The 19,013-nt window shown below is 54.2% G+C and overlaps 1 protein-coding gene across 1 annotated transcript in view; it reads right to left on the reverse strand.

Annotated features, from left to right (window-relative positions):
- Window positions 1-19,013, reverse strand: part of Abcc3 (ATP binding cassette subfamily C member 3) — a 45,408-nt gene that overhangs the window by 12,942 nt on the left and 13,453 nt on the right. The window contains exons 2-25 of the mRNA XM_027924728.2: window positions 17,978-18,154; window positions 17,520-17,645; window positions 17,174-17,311; window positions 16,036-16,161; window positions 15,766-15,827; window positions 14,863-14,994; window positions 13,658-13,849; window positions 11,547-11,724; window positions 11,301-11,462; window positions 10,716-10,808; window positions 9,209-9,412; window positions 8,942-9,088; window positions 8,442-8,529; window positions 8,085-8,151; window positions 7,742-7,868; window positions 7,489-7,665; window positions 5,667-5,834; window positions 5,198-5,387; window positions 4,214-4,325; window positions 3,924-4,071; window positions 3,643-3,850; window positions 3,165-3,475; window positions 1,344-1,543; window positions 1,082-1,208 (exon numbers count right to left, since the gene is read on the reverse strand). Of these exons, the coding sequence (XP_027780529.2) occupies window positions 1,082-1,208; window positions 1,344-1,543; window positions 3,165-3,475; window positions 3,643-3,850; window positions 3,924-4,071; window positions 4,214-4,325; window positions 5,198-5,387; window positions 5,667-5,834; window positions 7,489-7,665; window positions 7,742-7,868; window positions 8,085-8,151; window positions 8,442-8,529; window positions 8,942-9,088; window positions 9,209-9,412; window positions 10,716-10,808; window positions 11,301-11,462; window positions 11,547-11,724; window positions 13,658-13,849; window positions 14,863-14,994; window positions 15,766-15,827; window positions 16,036-16,161; window positions 17,174-17,311; window positions 17,520-17,645; window positions 17,978-18,154 (3,660 nt within the window). The remainder of the gene's footprint in view (window positions 1-1,081; window positions 1,209-1,343; window positions 1,544-3,164; window positions 3,476-3,642; window positions 3,851-3,923; window positions 4,072-4,213; window positions 4,326-5,197; window positions 5,388-5,666; window positions 5,835-7,488; window positions 7,666-7,741; window positions 7,869-8,084; window positions 8,152-8,441; window positions 8,530-8,941; window positions 9,089-9,208; window positions 9,413-10,715; window positions 10,809-11,300; window positions 11,463-11,546; window positions 11,725-13,657; window positions 13,850-14,862; window positions 14,995-15,765; window positions 15,828-16,035; window positions 16,162-17,173; window positions 17,312-17,519; window positions 17,646-17,977; window positions 18,155-19,013) is intronic.

Raw genomic sequence — 19,013 nt, forward strand, 5'->3', positions numbered from 1 at the left:
ACTGCCCCGTCTAGTTTGCCTTTTGTTTACCGATGCATTCAAGATTGGAGCCACCCGAGGCATCAACAATGTGATCTGCTTTACAAAAATTCCATTTGCAGTTATGTAACCTCTTTGACAATACAGGCTGGTCTCAGGGTGACCTGCTTGACCTCCAGCCCAGGCTCCAGCCACCCAATCTGTCTGATATGTGTACAGTTATGGCTCTGCATCACCAGAGGGGTGGTTCCAGGATCCCCTAAAGATACCAACATCCCTAAATGTTCTATGTAAAATGATGTAACAGTATGCCATATGCAACCTACTCACATCATCCTGGACACTTTAAATCATCTCTAGATCATTTATAATACCTAATAAAACGCCTGCATGTCACTTCATTCATATGGATTCAGTGTAGTATTCAGGACATGGCAAATTCAAGTCTTTTTTTTTTTCTTTTCATATTTTCTATCTGCAGTTGGTTGAATCTCTGGGTACAAGGAGCCAAGCCAAATTTCTCTGCGGGCACGAGAACATGAGGTGTGATGCGGTCTATGCTTCCCCATGCCCTTGCCTCTGTCAGGTCGACCCGCATCTTGTCCAGACATGGCAAGTTCTGTTTGTCCTTTGGGGCCAAGTTCCAAGACCATTTCTTCAGCACCCCAGAGCAGGCGACTCCTCTGGGCTCTTTTGTTCCTGCTTCCCTGAGGACCTACTCAGCCTGAAGTGCCGTCCCCTGCTGTTGGAAGTCTCTCTTTTTTTATAGAGGGGGGATACTGGGGATTGAACTCAGGGGCACAAGACCACTGAGCCACATCCCCAGCCCTATTTTGTATTTTATTTAGAGACAGCGTCTCACTGAGTGCCTCTTTTTGCTGAGGCTGGCTTTGACCCTCCTGCCTCAACTTCCCGAGGCAGCACCACATATAGGCGTGCAGCACCACACCCAGCCTGCCTGTGGGAATCTCTTGACCCCTGCGAGCTCACACTCCTTGGGCACGGAAACTGTGACTGTCCTGATATTGAGTAGAGCACTCTGGAGGTGACATTTGTATGGCCTCTGCCCAGTGCTGGTCCTGCCCTGGGACCCTTTCCATACCTGTAGGGCATAGGACACTGAAAGTCCCACCAAGCCGGGGTTCAGGCTGTTCCTGCCGATCACCGCGAACAGCGCGGCAAAGAACACCACGCAGTTCCCCACGAACTCCACGCGGATGCCCAGCCACCTGGGAGGGTCGGACAGGGAGGAAATGGGTGATGCAGGAAAGGGTCAGTTTTTCTGTTTAGGAGGACAGGGAGGCCAGGACCTCAGGGAGCCCATGGAAACGCCTGGAGGAGGGGCAGAAGGGGAGGCTTCTGACCGGTTGGAGGCGATGTAGGGGTAGGTGCTCCTCTGGTTGTGGTCCACCTTAGTATCACTGAGGACCTGGAAGTCGTGGCTGCGGCCGTAGGCCCGGATGACACTGGTGCCAGTCACCGTCTCGGAAAAGTGGGAGTAGATGGGCGAGCGGCTGACCGATTCCAGCCGCTTCAGTTGCCGGGACGTGGCCACGTAGAGGCGCTGATGGGGAATGGGGGGGAGAGCGTGGGGCCAGGGCTATGGAACCCCAACTCAGCTCTGCTCATCCTCTGAACCCATCCATGTTTTCTTGGACCTCTAGTCGGCCGCTGGCCCCACTGTCCCATGAGATCTTGCTGCCTTCCCCTGACACCTCCCCTTGGAGATTTAGGGTGTTCTTTCTTTCTTTCTTTGGTACTGGGGATTGAACCCAGGGGCACTTTGCCACTCAGCTACATCCCCAGACCTTTTAACTTTTTTAAAAAAATATTTTGTTTAGTTGTAGATAGACACAATACCTTTATTTGATTTATTTCCTTTTTATGTGGTGCTGAGGATCGAACCCAGTGTCTCACATGTGCGAGGCAAGCACTCTACCACTCCCACAATCCAGCTCCCCTTTTAATTTTTTATTTTGAGACAGGGTCTTGGCTAAGTTGCTGAGGCTGGCTTCAAACTTGTGATCCTCCTGCCTCAGCCTCCTGAGTTCCTGGGACTATAGGCATGCCCCACAATCACCTGCAAGATGTAGGGTCTACCCTTTCCCTCTGATCAGCTTTGCTCAGTCAGGCAGGGCACTTCCTCCTGAAGCCCCTCCTGATCCCCTCTTAGCTCCTTCCCACCTCACCCTCTCTGGATCCCATGACCTTGCTTGGCCTCCTAAGTAGGGAAATGTCTGGCAATGTGCTCCCAGTCAGATGATTTTGCAAAAAATCACAAAATAAGGGCCTGGGTGTAGCTCTGTGGTACAGCGCTTGTCTAAAATGCACAAGGCCCTGGGTTTGGTCCCCAGCTCTTCAAAAAGAAAATTATATTCTTTTTTTCTGAAAAAGTCCTACTCCAGTTTAAACTTTGACTCCAGAAAAATCACAGTTCTTCTTCTAGTTTCTTCTGTCCCCTATCCTGGGAGCCCCAAGACGGCCAGAGCTATACAGGAGATGTCTGAGGCCCTCTGGACCAGAACAGTCTACAGTTCAGATCATGGGCTCCATGCCTGGGGTTGAGCTTCCAGCACCTGCTCTATCACCATCATCAGCTGATCACCGAATAGCAGGACTCAGTGATTGCAGAGCCTTTACAGCCGTATCTGAATGCTAGCAACTCATGCATGTTTATACAGGTATAAAAAAGCAAAGGACAAAGTGTCCCAACTCTTTACAGTGATTTATTTATTTATTTTATTTATTTGGGGTACTGGGGATTGAACCTAGAAGCACTTTATCACTGTGCTATATCCCTAGCCCTTTTTATTTTTTGAGACAGGGTCTTGATAAGTGGCTTAGGGCCTCACAAAGTTGCTGAGGCTGGCCTCAAACTTGGGAGCCTCCTGAGTTGTTGGGATTACAGGCATGCACACCCCTCCCAGCAACAGTGTTTTATTAAAATACAGCCAACCGCCTGACACGCTGGTGCACACTGGTAATCCCAATGACTCGGGAAGCTGAGGCAGGAGGATCCCAAGTTTGAGGCCAGCCTCAGCAACTTAGTAAGATCCTGTCTCAAAAAGGGCTGGGGGTGTGGTTGAGTGGTAGATGAAGGCACTGAACAGCATCCCTAACACAACCCAGTGACAATATACTCCTGCTCTACAGCCTGCAAGAGTGTCCTGCCCACCCTCGGGTACCTGTGCAAAAATGTATAGCAGAGCCAGAGGCAGGACGACTACAAGGAAGAGCGGCGTGGTGATGATGATGACCACGAGGGTGGAGAGGGAGTTGAAGACGGTATTGAGCATCTGGAGGATGGAGGGGGCCAGGATCTCATCGATGACGTTGATGTCCTTGGAGAAGCGGTTGAGGATGCGGCCTGAGGGCGTCGTGTCGAAGAAGGACTGGGGCGAGCGCATCTTGTTGTACAGCAGCGCCTCGTGCAGCAGGCTCGCCGCGTGGACGCCGCCCATGGCCATGGTGAAGGCCGCCAGCATCACCAGGAGCCCTGTTGGGGGAGGCAAGGGCCGCTCACTCACCCAGGAGACCCGGTGGGCATGGAATGGCCAGTGCAGAGACAAGGAGACTCTGAGGCAGGGGCATGGTTTGGGGAGCCAGAGAGCCACAGGAGAAGAGGGGATCCAGGAGCCCCTGTAGGCGCCTCGGCGGGTTCACCTTGCAGCATCCCCAAGGTGGCGTAGATGCCCAGCCGCAGGGTGGTGTTGTTCTGTCTGCCTTCCACCGTGGCCTCGTTGGTCCAGGCACTGAGCCACATGTTGGCCCCGATGGCAGCGGCACTTTGGCCCGTATAGAGGACGCAGATAGCAAGCGCGGTCCAGAGCCCCACGGCCTTGGCATAATCCCAGAACACACCTAGCTTCACCTGCAGGGAGAGCCCATGGCAGTAGGGGCGGGATTCCATGCGCTCAGGGACTCGGGCGGGCAGCCAGACTCACTTTGCCGGTCTGGGCCGTCTCCTCCTGGACGAGCACCCCAGTCTTCTTCACTTCGGTCACCTGTGCTGCCTTCTCTGATTGACTCAGGTGTCTCCGGAGCACAGCCCGACTCTGGCCCTCCCCTTCTGAAGACATGGTGCTCAGCTCTCTGGATGGAGGCAGTTGCTCAGATCCAGGGAGGGGGGCCTCTGACATCCCAGGACAGAGGCCCAGAGTGGGAATGCAGAGAGAACCGCCACTGGGCAGGGCTTGGGAGCCCAGCTGCAGCCTTCCAGGGGCTGGGAGCTCACCTCATAAACTGCCTCTGGACCTCGTAGGTGACTGGCTCACTGTCTGTCAGGTGCGTGTGGTTGCTGAGTGTGTCATCTATCAGAAGTTCCTCCTCGTCTGCTTGTGGCAAGGCTGCAGAGGGTGGGAGGAAATCACAGGGGTTGGCTGCTCATGCTGCAGCCCCTGTATCCCCTAAGCCCGGATGGACAAGCTCAAGGAAGGATGAGGGGGTTTAGAAGGACAACCAGAACGACCTGGGTTAGCCAACAAGGAGAACTTCCCTCTAGAGACTATGGAGAAGGGGACTCAAATATAAGGGTAAGGAACTTGGGCTCTGGAGTCAGGCTGACTGAGCATAAATTTCCACTTTCATGAGAAAGGGATCACAGGGGTACCTGGTTCACGGCATCACTGTAGGATTAAGGGAAGGAATGTGTGTCTAGGGATTAGCAAGGGACACAGCACTGGGTGAATGCTTTAGACAGGTTGGTTGTACCCATGGAGAGTATTCAGGAAAGCCCAGGAAAAGGCCTGTGAGCCAGCTGGGTAACAAGATGGGGGGTGGGGCATGTTGTGAGCCCAGGGATTCTGTGGGGATTTTTTTCCCCCATTGACTGCTGTCTCTCAGTGCCTGGACACGGTTCCATAAATCTTGAATGATTTTGCCAAACACTTGCATATTTGCTAAACAACTTATCCCCAAAAACAGGTTTGCCATACACTTAGGACCTGAGTCCACATGCCCTTTGATAGATGGGAAAACTGAGGCTCTGAGATCTGAGCTGCGAGCTGCTGATCTGAGGCCCCACAGTTAGGGAAGAGGAGGAGGTGGGATGTGGCTGCATCCAGTTCACTTTCCATGTGGTGATGCCCAACACAGATGGCCCAGGTTTCCCAGAACCTCCGTGGTACAACAGTGGGCCAATCCAGAAACACTTGGAGACCCCAGATAGGGGAGATGCAGGGAGGGCACAGGAATCAGGAGAGCCAGGGATGGCAGATACCAATTCTGCTGTCCTCGGGGTGCTCCTGACACTCATAGAGTGCATAGTTGCGGAGGAAGTTGGCAAAAGAGCCGTCGTGTTGCAGTAGGGCTGAGTAGGGGCCCATCTCAGACACCTGCCCGTCAGCTAGCACGATGATGAAGTCTGTCTGGGGCAGGAAGCTGATGTTGTGTGTCACCAGCACCCGAGTCTGCAGAGAAGGCGGCAGCCCTTCAGCCCTTCAGCCCTGGGCACAGGCCACGAAGCACATGTGAGCTGTCCAAGGAGCATGGAGAGGCAGCTCCAGGACTCGCCCCATGTTTTCTGCAGCTCGCTCAGTGCTGGGGTACACGCCCTCAGGGGTTTCCTGTACTGGCCACCCCACATTCCTGCTCCTTGGGTCCCACACCTCCAGGTCTCACCCAAATCCCTTCATTCTCTCTTGGGCCCCCGATCTCCCCTGAGCCTCCTGAACCTCCCGTGGCCTCACCTTGCCCGCCAGCACACCTTCTGGCCCAATCACGTGGTCGAAGATGTGTTTGGCTACATGGGAGTCCACAGCTGACAGTGGATCATCCAGCAGAAAAACATCCGCGTCGCTGTAAACAGCTCGGGCCAAACTGACCCTCTGCCGCTGGCCCCCAGACAGGTTAATGCCCTGGAAGGAGGCGGTGTTGGGAGGCAGGTGCAGGATGGAAGGGGACCAGATAGGCCCAGGGGGACAGTTCACATAATTTCTGGCTGTTTTTGTGAAGCTGTACAGCCACCAAAGAAGGAGTGGTGGTCTCAGAGTCCTCCCAGGGCAGGTGAGACCATCCTTCTCCTTTGCTTTAACCTGCCTCTCTAGGTGACCGTGCCCCAACCAAGTGTCCTTCAACAGAGGAATGGAAACCCATGAGGTCTATCTATACACTGCACTGTCACTCAGTCCTAAGAAGGAAGGCAACGCTGACACATGCTACAGCACGGGCGGACCTTGGGGACATGACGCTCGATGAAATAAGCCAGTCACACAAGGATACTGTGTGATTTCCTCACATGACATACCTAGAGTAGTCCGATGCCTAGAAACACAAGAATGACAGTTGCCAGGGGACTGGGGAGAAGGGAGTAGGGAGTTAGCAATCAAGGGGGACAGATGAGCCAGTTCGGCAGGATGAAAGGTTCTGGAGATTGTTGCCTGACAACGAGAATGCACTCAACGCCACTGAACTGCACATTTAGAAAAGTCAAGGTGGCACGTTTTGTGTTATGTGTCCTTGACAACAATTGAAAATGAATGAATTAAACTTAAAACAGAAAAACAAAAAATTAGGCCAATGTCCTTTGTTTTGTGGTGCTGGGGATGGAGCTCAGGGGCGCTCTCCCACGGAGCCAAGTCCCCAGCCCTTTTTATTTATATATTTATTTGGGGATTGGGGATTGAACTCAGGGGTTCAAAAGCCACATCCTCAGCTTTTTTATTTTTTATTATTATTTTGTTTTGAGACAGGGTCTCACTAAGTTGCTTAAGGCCTCGCTAAATTGCTGAGGCTGGCCTCCAACTTGCGATCTTCCTGCCTGAGCCTCCTGAGTTGCTGGATTGTAGGTGTACCCCATCGCACCGGGACTGCCTCTTTTTATTTTTAATTTTGGGACAGGATCTTGCTAAGTTTCCCAGGCTGGCCTTGAACTTTCGATCTTCCTGTCTCAGCTTCTCCAGTTCCAGGTGTGTGCCTCTGTACCTGACTCAAGTTTTTGAAAGGGCCAAATCTTTAACTACAACGGTCTTGCCCTATCCCCCACCTCTATTTCCTAACCTCATTCAACCATTCAAACCTGTGTATATTCGTACCTTGCTTTGTTTTTTCCTTTAGCATTATCTATTATACACACGTTTCTTGCTTATTGACTGGAATGTAAGGTATATGCAAGTAAAGATTTCATTTAGCCTGGTGCATCCACTACTGTATAATACTGCCTGACACATAGTAGGTGATTAATAAAAATCTGATGAATGAATGAAAAATGAACGAACAGGTGAATGATAAGCTCCTTCTCAGCTGCCAAGATCCAGCTCCGAAGGGATGCAAACTCCCCTTTAGTCCCCTTCCTATAGTCCTGCACAGGACTTCAGCCTGGCCCCAGGGCAGTCTATGGCTCCCACCTGGTTGGCCTCCCCTGGAGGAGATCTGTTTCCCCATTGCCTGGCACGGGGCTGGAGGTGATGTTACGTGAAGGTGTAAATGAATAAATGAATCTGTGGACCTGGGCAGGGCTGAGGTGGGCAGTTCTATACGCTGGCTCCTCGGGGATGGGAGGGGACCCTGTACCTTCTCTCCAATCTCTGTCTGGTCCCCACCAGGCAGGACCTCCAGGTCTGCTAGCAGAGCACAGGTCTCCAGAGCCTGTTGATAGCGCTTAGGATCCATGGTTCGGCCGAACAGCACGTTTTCCTGAAGTGTACAGTTCTGGATCCATGCTTGCTGGGGCACGTAGGCCACAGAGCCCTGGCCAGAGAAGTTTGTCTCAGGGTTTGCCCAAGGCCAGGTACAGCTTCACGCCCTCTGCAGGAGTTCCTCTCACCTTCATAGACACTTTGCCTTCCAGCTTCTCCATCTCTCCCAGCAGGGCAGACACCAGGGAGGACTTCCCACAGCCCACTGGCCCCACCACGGCCACCAGTGTCCCTTTCAGGATTTGGATGTCTAGGCTGGGAGGAAGAAGCCCCAGTCAGAGGCGGAGATCAGGGTGGATTCCCAGCCTGCCTGCTTCAGACCCAAGCCCTCCTCCTTTCCAAATACCACCCTGGCAAGCTGAGGCTCTTCCTGTGTTCCCGGTCAGAGACAGAGAGGAAAGAGGGTGTGGCTATTGATGGGACCTTCCTCCCACTTCGGGAGGCTTAGAAGAGAGTGGGAGGAGCTGGTACCTGTGCAGGGTAGGGGGCAGGTCCTGGGCCCAGGTGAAGGTACCATTCTGTATGGTGATGGCGTAGCCTGGGAGAACCAAGGTGTACAGGGTCAGGGAGCCCAGGGAATAAGGAAGGGGGCAGGGAGACCGAGGGGGAGAGGACAGGGGAAGAAGCCTGGAATCCTTGGAGGAGGGGCACAAGGGAGAGGTATAGGGTGCCCCATGGGGAAGAGGAGCAAAGGACCCAGAAGAGGGAGGAGGGGGGCGGTGGAAAGCAGATATGCAAAGAGAAAGAAGAAAAGGAGCAAAATTAGGAAGCTTGGAACAAAAGACTAAGGGCTGGTGCAAGGGCAGCCCTGGTAGGTGATGTCCGGACCTGGGGAGATGGTCTTTCTCTCCACACACTGGGAGTCAAGTTCATCTTGATTCAGGAAATGCTGGATCCGTTTCAGAGACACACTGGTCTGCAGGAGGCTGTGAGTCAGCCCTCAAGGTTGCTCCTCCCACTTTCCACCCCTCCTCCCCTTGCTCAGTCCCTAACTTCCTGAACCAGACAGGGACCCATGAAGGCCCTCTCCCTCTCCCTGGTGCTGAGCCCTTCCCACGACCAGGTCTTCCCTGGTTCCTACTGACAAAGAAAAGGTCCAGGTTGGCAAGAGGAGGCTGTCTCCAGATCTCAGGTTTCCAGAGACTGCACTTGATCTCGTGTGACTCCAAATGACCCTATTCACTCACATACCCTCGACAACTCTTGGTAAGGACAAATGGTCCTCCCCTGACTACAGGAACTTTCCTTGATTATTCCCTAAGTGACCCTTCCCTGATCTCAACAACCTGCCCTAAGTCCAGGGGAATCCCCAGCCCTCCTGGGGTTACCTGGGTGAGGCTACTGATTAACTGGGACAGCAGGTTGAGGGGTGCCTTTAAGACATTGAACAAGGACACGGACACGAAGGCCTTCTCGGCGTCCAGCACGTTGTTCTTGTCCACGCACACAAACACCCCGAGGGTGAGCAGGCTTACCTGGGCGGTGCAGGAGTGGGTGTCAAGGTGGAGTCTGCTGGGTCCCCGTCACCCCAGGGAACCCAGAGACCCAGGCTGGCTCAGCAGGAGGCAGGAGCTCAGCCCCCATGAGATCCTCACTAGGAAAGGGGTGCAGATCCAGGTGAAGGTGGATATGGCTTGGAGGTAGGTTCCCTTGCGCAGCAGCCGGAGCTCGCCCTGCCTGATGCCTCGCACCAGCTCCAGGAAGGTAGGCTCCCAGGCATACAGCTTCAGCACCTTGATGCCACCCAGGATCTCGTTCATCAGCTTGATCCGTGAGTCCTTGAACTTCATTTGCTGCACCTGTGCAGAGGAGAGAACGGCAGCGGCTCATTCACTCCGCTTCCCAGACCTCCTTCCCAGACCTGCTTCCCAGACCTCCTCCTTCCCATGGGGCTCACACCTTCTTACATCCTTATCCATCGCCACTGCCTTGCCTTCTGCCACCTCCTGCCCAGCCCCCCTCTCCTCCCAGCTCCTGCCACCATCACTGGTTCCCAGGCAGCTCTGCTCCCTGCCCTGCATTTCTAGAGCACGTTGCTTCCCCCCCCCCCGTAACCATGGGGACACATATGGGGACACGTATGTAAATGTGTGGATGGTTATGGGGAAAGGCCAGGAGCTTCCTAAGGATAAGGATTGCCTATTTCTATCTTTTAGGCCTTAACCCAAAGGATGCCAAGTTGAAACACCAAATTAACTTTTCCATTCAATCCCTGTTTATTGAATGCCTATTATGTGCCTGACCTTGTGCTAGATTGGAGGATATCTGGTTGAACAATTCAGACAAGGTCCCGGCCATCATACAGCTGGGAGTCTGATGGCGGAGGCATACAGCAAGAATTACTGGAATAAATGCTTCACTATAGATCATCATGTGTGTGCTGGGGATATAGCTCAGTTGGGAGTGTGCTTGCCTAGCAGCCATAAGGCCCTGGGTTCAATCCCCAGCATCAACAAAACAAACAAACAAACAAAAAACCCATCATGTATGATCTGAAGGGAAATAAAAGGATGCAATGAGGGAAAACAGGGGTGGGGGTACTAACTTAGACAGTAATCAGGAGGAAGTGGCCTCTATCCTGAGAGCTAAAGGAGAGGGAAGGAATTCGAGAGGCGAGGAGGGGTACAGAGTGTTCCAGGAACAGGGAAGAGCATGTGGTGGCCCAGAGGTGCACAGAGCTTGGGGCTTTGGAGAAGAGAGAGAAGACCCACCTGGATGAAGCTTGCCCATACTACAGGGCTGAGGGCTTACAAGGTAGTGGGGAGGGTGCTGGGTAATCTTAGGTCTTATCATTTATTCTAGGTACAGTGGGAAGCTACCAAAGACATCAGTAAATCTTTCCAAAGGGATTAAATGGCTATCTATGCTTGGCACGACATACGGGGACAAGTTCTTATTAGAACAGCTCTGCCTGACTCTGGCCCACCCTTTTCTCTCCAGGTGAAACGAGAATATTCCCTAAACGTCTCAGGGTGGTGCAGGTGGAGGGAGCTAGGGCAACTATCGTGCTTGATACTAGGGGAGTGAAGGAGGCCGGGCTTGTGAACACCTTCCCCCAGTACCTGCTCCAGGTAGGAACAGTATAAACACAACAGCACCCACCTGGTAGGACCTCATCTTCACGGCCACCATTCCATTGATTGGAATCAGCAAGACCATGAGAGCCACTCCAGCCAGGGCAGAGGGACCCAGGATCTGAGGAGGAACAGGTGGGTCGATGAGATAGACGGACAGAGAGCAAAAGTCTACAGACAGAATCCAACAGACAGAAACCTGCTGATCTGAAACACGATGGGCAGGAAGCAAAAAGACTTCAGTCAGTCAGACAGACAGACAGGCAGACAGACAGAATGAGCATGACATTGGCAGAAGCAGTCAGCCATCAGACAATGACGATAGACAGGCAAAGAGCAGAAGGCTGTCCATACACACAAGAAGGCTAATACGCACAGATAGACAGGCGATGGCTGCCAGAGCCACACCCCCAGCCTCGTCTTGTGGGGGAAAGGATCACAGCCCAGGCTGAAGAGGTCCAGCTACAGACATGAGCAGCCCCAAAGTCCCCCTAGCACCTAGGGAAACTCTCGTGTGCATGACACAGCTGTACCACTGACACAGACTGACCCCTCTTGTCCCATCTGCAGCAAGGTCAGAGGAAGGGGGTAAAGGTCAGGGTTCAAGAATCACCTGCCAGAGGAAGTAGATGGTCAGGATGATATTCAGGGGCGTCGACCAGATCATGTTGATGTAGGGGGCCATATCCATGAAGCGCTGGGCGTCCACTGACATTAGGTTGACCATTTCTCCTACAGTGGACTGATGTTTGACAGAATTGGTGATGACCAGAGCCTGCAGGTGGACAGCAAGGAATGTACTAGGGCTGGGAGCTTCTCCCAAGCTGCTGGCCTCTCCCTGCACCCTGATCAGGCTCACCTTCCTGTAGATGACACCTATGATCGCCGTACGGACCCTCAAGGCGTACACGAAGATGCAGTGATAGTACTGATGTAAGATCAGTGTCTGCACCGTGGAGGTCACGAACATCAGCACAGCCAGCAGGAAGCCCCACCAGGCCGGGGCCGAGGGGTTTGAAATGAACTGGATCAGGATGCTGCCAGGGGAGGGGAGAGGCATGAGGGTGGGTCTGCTCCCATAGGCCTCCACGCCCCCTGCCTGAGAAACCTCTTGGATAGGGGCTGCCAACTCTGGGACCAGGGGATGGTCATCCCCGCAGCGTGAAGACCATAACAGCCATCCTTGCTTCCTTTGGCCTTTGTCTCCTTCCCTGTCCCACACAGACCTGGCCATGCAGCCCTATGTCACTCTCTTATCACCGGCTCTCCAGGAGAACTGAGCCCCAGATGTGGGCCCTTGGGCTCCCCACCTGCCATGGCTCTGCTAGTGTGAACTCCAGCTAGCTGGGAATCTCCCCTTGGATGGCCCACCAGCCACTCCGGCCCAGCGTGGCCAGGACTCAGTTCCCTCCCTTGTCCCAGTCCTGGCCTCCTCCTTCCTCTGAGGTCACTGTTCAGGGAAAGAGCCATCATCCTCTAGCTACCTAGGCAGGAACCCAGGCTGCCCTGGACTTCTCCCTTTCCTTGGCACACACACACCCGTCTCTGGATCAGCTCCGGAATCATTCCTGGCCTGGACCCCCATGGGGCCTGGTTGGTCCCCTTCCACCAAGCCACCCTGCCCTACATCTCCCACACTGTTGGCAGCACCTCCCAGAGGCCCTTCCCTAGTTTCACATCTCCCGAGGCGAGCCCTAGCTCTCTCTGGGCTTCCCTGCCACACCCTCCATTACCCTTTCCTCCAGGTCTAGAGTTCCTGAGTCATGCTTTGTGGCTTGGGCTTCTATTACACCCACTCCTTCCTCTAAATGTGATTAACCTTCTGAGCTAGCAAGTGTCCCCAGCTATCCCAGGCTGACCTCCTTGCCCCTCCCATTTTTTTTTTCAGACACCTGGTATACCTCTGCCTGCTGTATTCTTATTGAGCTATGGTTGTTTTCTCCCATAAGATCTCAAGACCATATCTTATTATCTCTGCATTCCTAGTGTCCTCCACCATTCTAGCACCCTGGGGGCTCAATTGGTTTTTGCTGAATGAATGAGGCACACATGGAGGGGCAAAGGGCGGGGGGCTCAAGTGCGAGGAAACTCTCCACCCCGCCTGGCATTTGAGAGCTCCTTCTAGTTCAAGCCTCTCATGTGACTAATGTAAGTAGTAGAAAGAATATCTTAGCTAGAATTCAGAGCCCAGGACTGAGGTCTGATTCATTTTACCAGCTGTGTGCCCTTGGCCAAGTTATTTCACCTCTGTGAGTGTCTTCTTTGGGTCAGGAGGATCAGGAGTTCAAAGCCAGCCTCAGCAAAAGGGAGGTGCTAAGCAACTTAGAGAGACCCTGTCTCTAAATAAGATACAAAATAGGGCTGGGGATGTGGCTCAGTGGTCGAGTGCCCCTGAGTTCAATCCCTGGCACCCCCCCACCGTCACCACACACACACACACAAATACAGAGCAGGGTGTGATGGTGCACACCTATAATTCCAAGCAAGTCAGGAGGGAGGTTGAGGCAGGAGGATTGCAAGTTTGAGGTCAGCCTCAACAAGTTAGTGAGACCCTGTCTCAAATTTAAACAACAACAACAACAACAAAAATAATTAAAGGGCTTGGGTTATGGCTCCATGATGAAGAACCTCTGGGTTCAATCTCCAGTACCAACAATAAAGAAACAAAGTAACTAGCACTTCCCTAAAGGATTCTTGGAGAGGCTTAAAGAGAGAAAGCTTATGAATGAATCCATCATGGTGGATGTAGAATAGACCCAGCAAATCTAAGTGGAGTGAGAGTGGAGAAATGAGCGTCAATGCAGCGTCACGTCACTTGCCAAAGTTCACACAGGAGATATGGACTCCTCAGTTCCTGGCTGGAGAGCTGAATTGCCCTATATAGTGTCCCTCCCCCTGGCCCAGCCCTTGGGCCCAGCCAGCCAGCCCTTCCCCCACAGAAGAGCCACAACAAGAGGGGTGTGGTGAGACCTGAGTAGCTGCGGGTTGACATAGGACAGCAGGTCCTCGATCAACTTGAAGCCCATGCTTATGAGGAAGCCAGACTTAAAAGTGGCCAGCAGGGCCCACAGGAAGGAGGGCTCCGAGGACCTAGGTCGGTGTCCCAGAAGTACCTCGTCCTCACCGGAGACTTTCTTCTCCAATGCTGCTGCAGCCTTGGGTCTGTCAGGGGAGGAAGGAGCAGTGGGTAGGAATGAGTCCCTAGGCCCCAAGGGAGTGAGGGAGAGGGAGTTCTCAGGACTGGGAGGGGGACAGATGGCAGAATTCCCCAGGGGACCGTCCCCAGGTGCTAGGGGGTTTCTGCAGGGGTGGCCAGACTGCTACTTGAGGATTATAAGCCCAGCTCTTCCCAATCTCTGGCCCTCTCCTTGCCTCCCCCAGGGAGGACACTGAGATGAAGGGGACTTAAAGGCAGGGATGGCTAGTGGGCCAGTCTCTGGTCAGCTAAACAGGGAGGGGTTAGAGGTGGCATGGAGGAACAGGGAGAGTGTGGGTCATAGTCCTTCTCAAAGGCTCCACGCCCTGGGAGCCAAGATCCTGCTAACCAAGCCCAAGTCCTTGGTTCCTCTGACAGCTAGTAGCCATCAGGGGTTCTGGGCTGAATGAGCACTGAACTCGCAGGCCCCAGGTGGCGGGTGAGAGGAAGAGGACTCTAAGCTCTCTTTGCAGGGCAGTTGGCCAGAGAAAGGTCTGTGGCCTTGATGGAAGGCTGCAAAGTCCCCTCAGCTGGAGCTCCATCTCTTCCAGGCTTTGCCTCCAGTCAAGAGGAGGCAGGACTGGATGGGGGGGGGGGCTTCCCCTTCTGAAGGAAGTCCCTGAAATCTACCCTTTAATCAGGCAGGGTAGAGGGGTTGTAAGAGCAGGACCTCTGGGCCAGACAGCTGGGTGGGGGACCCCAGCTCTGCTACCATCCACTGGAGGGGCTTGGGCACAACATTAAACCTCTGTGCCTCAGTGTCCTCTTCTGTATCATGGGGACAACAGAATCTACATTGTAGTACTGCACCTGACCTGAGGCTGCGATCCCCTGGGCTGCTCTTCTCCCCACCCGGTGTGAGATTACTCCAAGTCTACCGGCATCCCGGCAGGGGACCTGGGGACCTGGGAGGAGGGTGGGGCATGGAAGCATGGGAGGGACATAGGAACACAGAGGGCACAAGGACAAGGGGTCTCACCCCGCTGCTCGCTTTTGCTGCTTCTTCCATTCCTGGAGTAGCTGCTGCACCACCATGTGGGAGCAGTCCTCCTCATTCAGGGACCAGAGATCCTGAGCCACCAGGGGACGCCGGTAGCCGAGGATGATCAGCCTGGGCAGGAGGTGGGGGCACATAGGCAGCCTCACACAGGGTCAGGACTTAGCTGCCAGGAGCTGGGAGCAATTGTCTCCAGGGCCCCAGGATCTCCAGAACAGGGGGGCTTCCTCCAGTGCTTTGACCAGGGGAGGCGTCTCTTTTATTCCCACAGTGAGGTTGTGGGTCGCTGCCTCCTCCCTCCCCAGTTCCCGTCTTTGCCCCTCTCCTTCCCCTCCCCAGGTGCCCCATCTGTCACCTTACCCCCCCCACCCCTCCTCCGGCCCTGGTGATGAAACCCACACAGGCTGCAGCTGGATGACAACAAGGTGTGGGGTAGACTCAGTCCAGCCTCAGGTGCTTCCTCGGTGCCGTGTGGCTGATGAATTGTCACCCAGGTCACAGACACAATTGTCCCACTCAAGCTGCTCAGAGGGGCAGCCAAGGAGATGACAGGCTGCAAGCTTATCCCAGATGGAACAGCTCAGAACTAATTACAATCTCCTTTCAGCCCCCTGGGCTCATCATCCCTGCGGCCTGCCAGATGCAGGGCTGGCCTGGAGCCTGGGAGCCAAGCTGGGACTGACCTGGCCTCCCCACTCAGCACCCAGCCCAAACAGACCTGCAGCCTGTTCTCATCTGCCATATGCCCACTGGGGTGCGGGTATGGGGGAGGGGGCCAGCCCAACTGCGCAGGTCCCTGGACTTCTCTGGTCTGCTTCCTTTTCCCACTCTCACCTCCCCTCACTCCCCTCCCTCTGGCCCAGGCTGGAGAAAGAGCCAACTCACTTTGTGAACCACTCGAAAGACAGGCGGGAGAGGAAGCCAGCACGGGCCTCGGGGCAGGGGTTCTAGAAGGTGGGAGAATAGGATAGGGGGAGTCAGGAGTGCCCGTCAGCCTTTAAAAGCACAGTAGAGGCAGGGATGGCCCTTGCTCCCTCCCACTCCCAGCCCCGTTGTGGAGATGGTATCTCCCCCTTGGGAAGGGGTAGGAAGGGCTGGGGGCTGCTGTAAGCGCAGGGCCCTGCAGGGCTCCCACACTCTCCCTGGTAAACTCACAGAGTTGTCATTCTTTGGGGAGAAAAATGGTGGCTTCTCATTGAAGCAGGACACAATGAAGGCTGAGAGCACCAGGGCAAAGTAGATGTAGAAGGTGGTGAAGCGGAAAGGGTCTGAGATCTTGCCCTGGAGGGGAGAGTGGGGCAGGGGTCAGCAGCTCCAGAGAGGCCCAGCGCCCTGAGTTCCTCTGGGTAGGAGGAAGCCCGAGGTCGGGGATGGGTGCTCCAGGTCCCCACTCAGGATTCCAAGAGGTATAAAAGGATGACAGGGACTGTGGCCTGGTGAGGACCTGCCCTGGTCCAGGCATCCTGCTTGTCTAACTAGGATGACAACCCATAGTCAGGAGCGCTTATGGCAGTGCTGGGGATTGAACCCAGGGGTGGGCTACCACTGAGCCACACCCCCAGCCCTTTTTTTATTCTGAGAAAGAGTCTTGTTCAGTTGCCCAGGCCGGCCTCAAACTTGTGATTCTCTTCAGCCTCCCAAGTGGCTGGGATTACAGGCATGTGCCACCAGGCCCAGCTCAGGAAAATTCGGATGCCCGTTCTGCCATGAGGCCACAAACGGTTCAGCAACTCACCCAAGATCACACTGGGGGTCAGCGGACCGTTCAGAGCCTGTGCTCCTAGCTACTCTACTTGTCTGCCTCCCTCTGAGAGGAAGAAATGAGGGGCACTAGACTGACCCCAATGTTCCATCCCCCACCCCCCACTACCATAGATCAAGAGAGAGGCCAGGAACTGAATTAGGGCGAGGAAGGAGAACAAATGATTGGGACTTCTGGATAGGCTGGAACTCCTCATGTACATGTGTTCATGACCCAGACGATGACTGATACCCACGCTGAACATTGCACTTGGCAATGGGGGCTATGGAATGGCCCCCTGAGCTCCCAAGAGCATCCATCAGTGGCACATCTTTGACCCATTTCCCTGCATTATACCATCTTCCCGTCTCCTGCCTGCTTCCAGGCAGAGATGCAGCAAGCAGAGGGCGACATGGAAAGTGTTGAAAGGAGGAGGTCATGGGAGAGGGGAGGGGTAGCAGAGGGGGGCCTGGAACTCAGCAGTGACCTTGAACCCTGAGCCCCCCCACCCAGGGCTAGACCTGGCAGGATTGCCCCCTTGGTGCCCCTTACCTCTGCTATGGCTGAAAGGATCTTGGAGCGGAAGGGAATGATGGCACAGACTACACACAGGAACCAGAAGACGATGAGGACCCCCGAGGACTGCACCCCCCGCAGCCGCTCGTACTGGATCAGCAGGGTAGCCAGCAACTGTGCAGGGAGGGTGGGGGAGGCTCGGCCAGAGCACACACATCTGGACCATTCCTCCCCACTCCACGTGGCCTGATGTTTCTGGAGTCATCCCTACGTTTTCCTGAGTCTCTGGTGTCCAACCCTCTCCTCAGGGCCCACGGGTCCCCCATCAAAATCCACAACCCACTGGAGACCTCCCCACTCCCCTCCTGGGTCCCACACTGACCATGGTGATCCCCACCACCAGGGGGCTAATGAAGAAGACAGGTGCAGGGGTCAAGCCGTGGACCAGGCCATGGAAAGAGTAGAAGAGGTCCGCCCAGGAGATGCACCACAGCAGGATGGCCAGGGCCTGTGAACAGGGCAGAAGACTCCTTAGAGACAGGAACTGTCCCTGCTGGGAAGGGGTCTTGTTTCTGAAGCCTTTAGGAGCCTGGGCCTGGCCCTGGCCCTGGCCCTGAGGGCTAGGAGGGGCCCTGGCCCAGAAGCTTCTTGGGGGTGGGATGGGAAGCTCTGTTGTTGGTGAACTTGCTAGAACTTCCCCAAGCAGGGAATGTCCCAGTTGGCTGCAGGAAGGGCAGGTGAGGCTGGGAACCTGCTCCAGCCGTGGAGGGGGTGGGGTTATTAGAAGCAGACTCCCCTCAGGTCCCAGCCCCACCAGGAGGACAACCCTGAGCCCCTGACCGTCTTGAGCCTGGACAGGTGCGAGAGGACGATGTAGCCACGTCGGTGGTACTTCAGGTAGAGCAGGTAGCAGGGTAGGGCAGCCCACAGGTAGATGCAGGGTACCCAGGCCAGCAGGGAGTTCTGGAAACAGGATGTGAGGTCTGGATTGTCTGTGTACACTGACAGGTTGGTGTCCTGGAGACAGAGAGAACAATTCAGTGCTGTGGCAGCCTCCTGAGGAACTGGGTCTCCTTCAGGGAGGTGGCTGGACCAGGAGACACTCCATCCATCTAGGGTGGGGATGGACCAGAGGATAGGTGAGGATAAGAGTCTGAGCAAGCATCTGAGCAGGTGCTGCCCAGAGGTTGAGCCTTCCAGGGAGGATGTGGTTGCCCCCATTTCCTCATTTCCCTCTCTAATTAAGGTAAAATTTAAGTGCAATAAACTATACCCATTTAAAGTGTACGACTTGAATGTGCCCTTCCTGCAGGGGCACACACCTGTATAATTCCAGTGAATTGGGAGGCTAAGGCAGGAGGATCTCAAATTCAAGGCCAGCCTCAGCAACTTAGTGAGGCCCTGTCTCAAAAAATAAAAGGGGGCCGGGATCGGTGGTGCATGCCTGTAATCTCAGTGGCTCTGGAGGTGGAGACAGGAGGATCGTGAGTTCAAAGACAGCCTTAGCAAAGGTGAAGTGCTAAGCAACTCAGTGAGACCCTGTCTCTAAAAAAAAAAAAATACAAAATAGGGCTGAGGATGTGGCTCAGTGGTCAAGTACCCCTGAGTTCAATCCCTGGTACCCCTAAAATAAATAAATAAATAAATAAATAAATAAATAAATAAATAAATAAATAAATAAATAAAAGGACTGGGGATATAGCTTAGTGGAAGAGTGTGCCCCTGGGTTCAATCCCCATATCCATCAATCAATCAACAATAAATGACTTCGATGAATTTGACATTTGCATATGCCTGCAAAACACCGCCACAGTGTTTTGCATCATCTACAAGTTTGCTTGTGCCCCTTTGCTGTTCACCCCTCCCAGGCTGATCT

The sequence above is a fragment of the Marmota flaviventris genome, chromosome 17, assembly GCF_047511675.1.
Source record: "Marmota flaviventris isolate mMarFla1 chromosome 17, mMarFla1.hap1, whole genome shotgun sequence".
Classification (NCBI taxonomy): domain Eukaryota; kingdom Metazoa; phylum Chordata; class Mammalia; order Rodentia; family Sciuridae; genus Marmota; species Marmota flaviventris.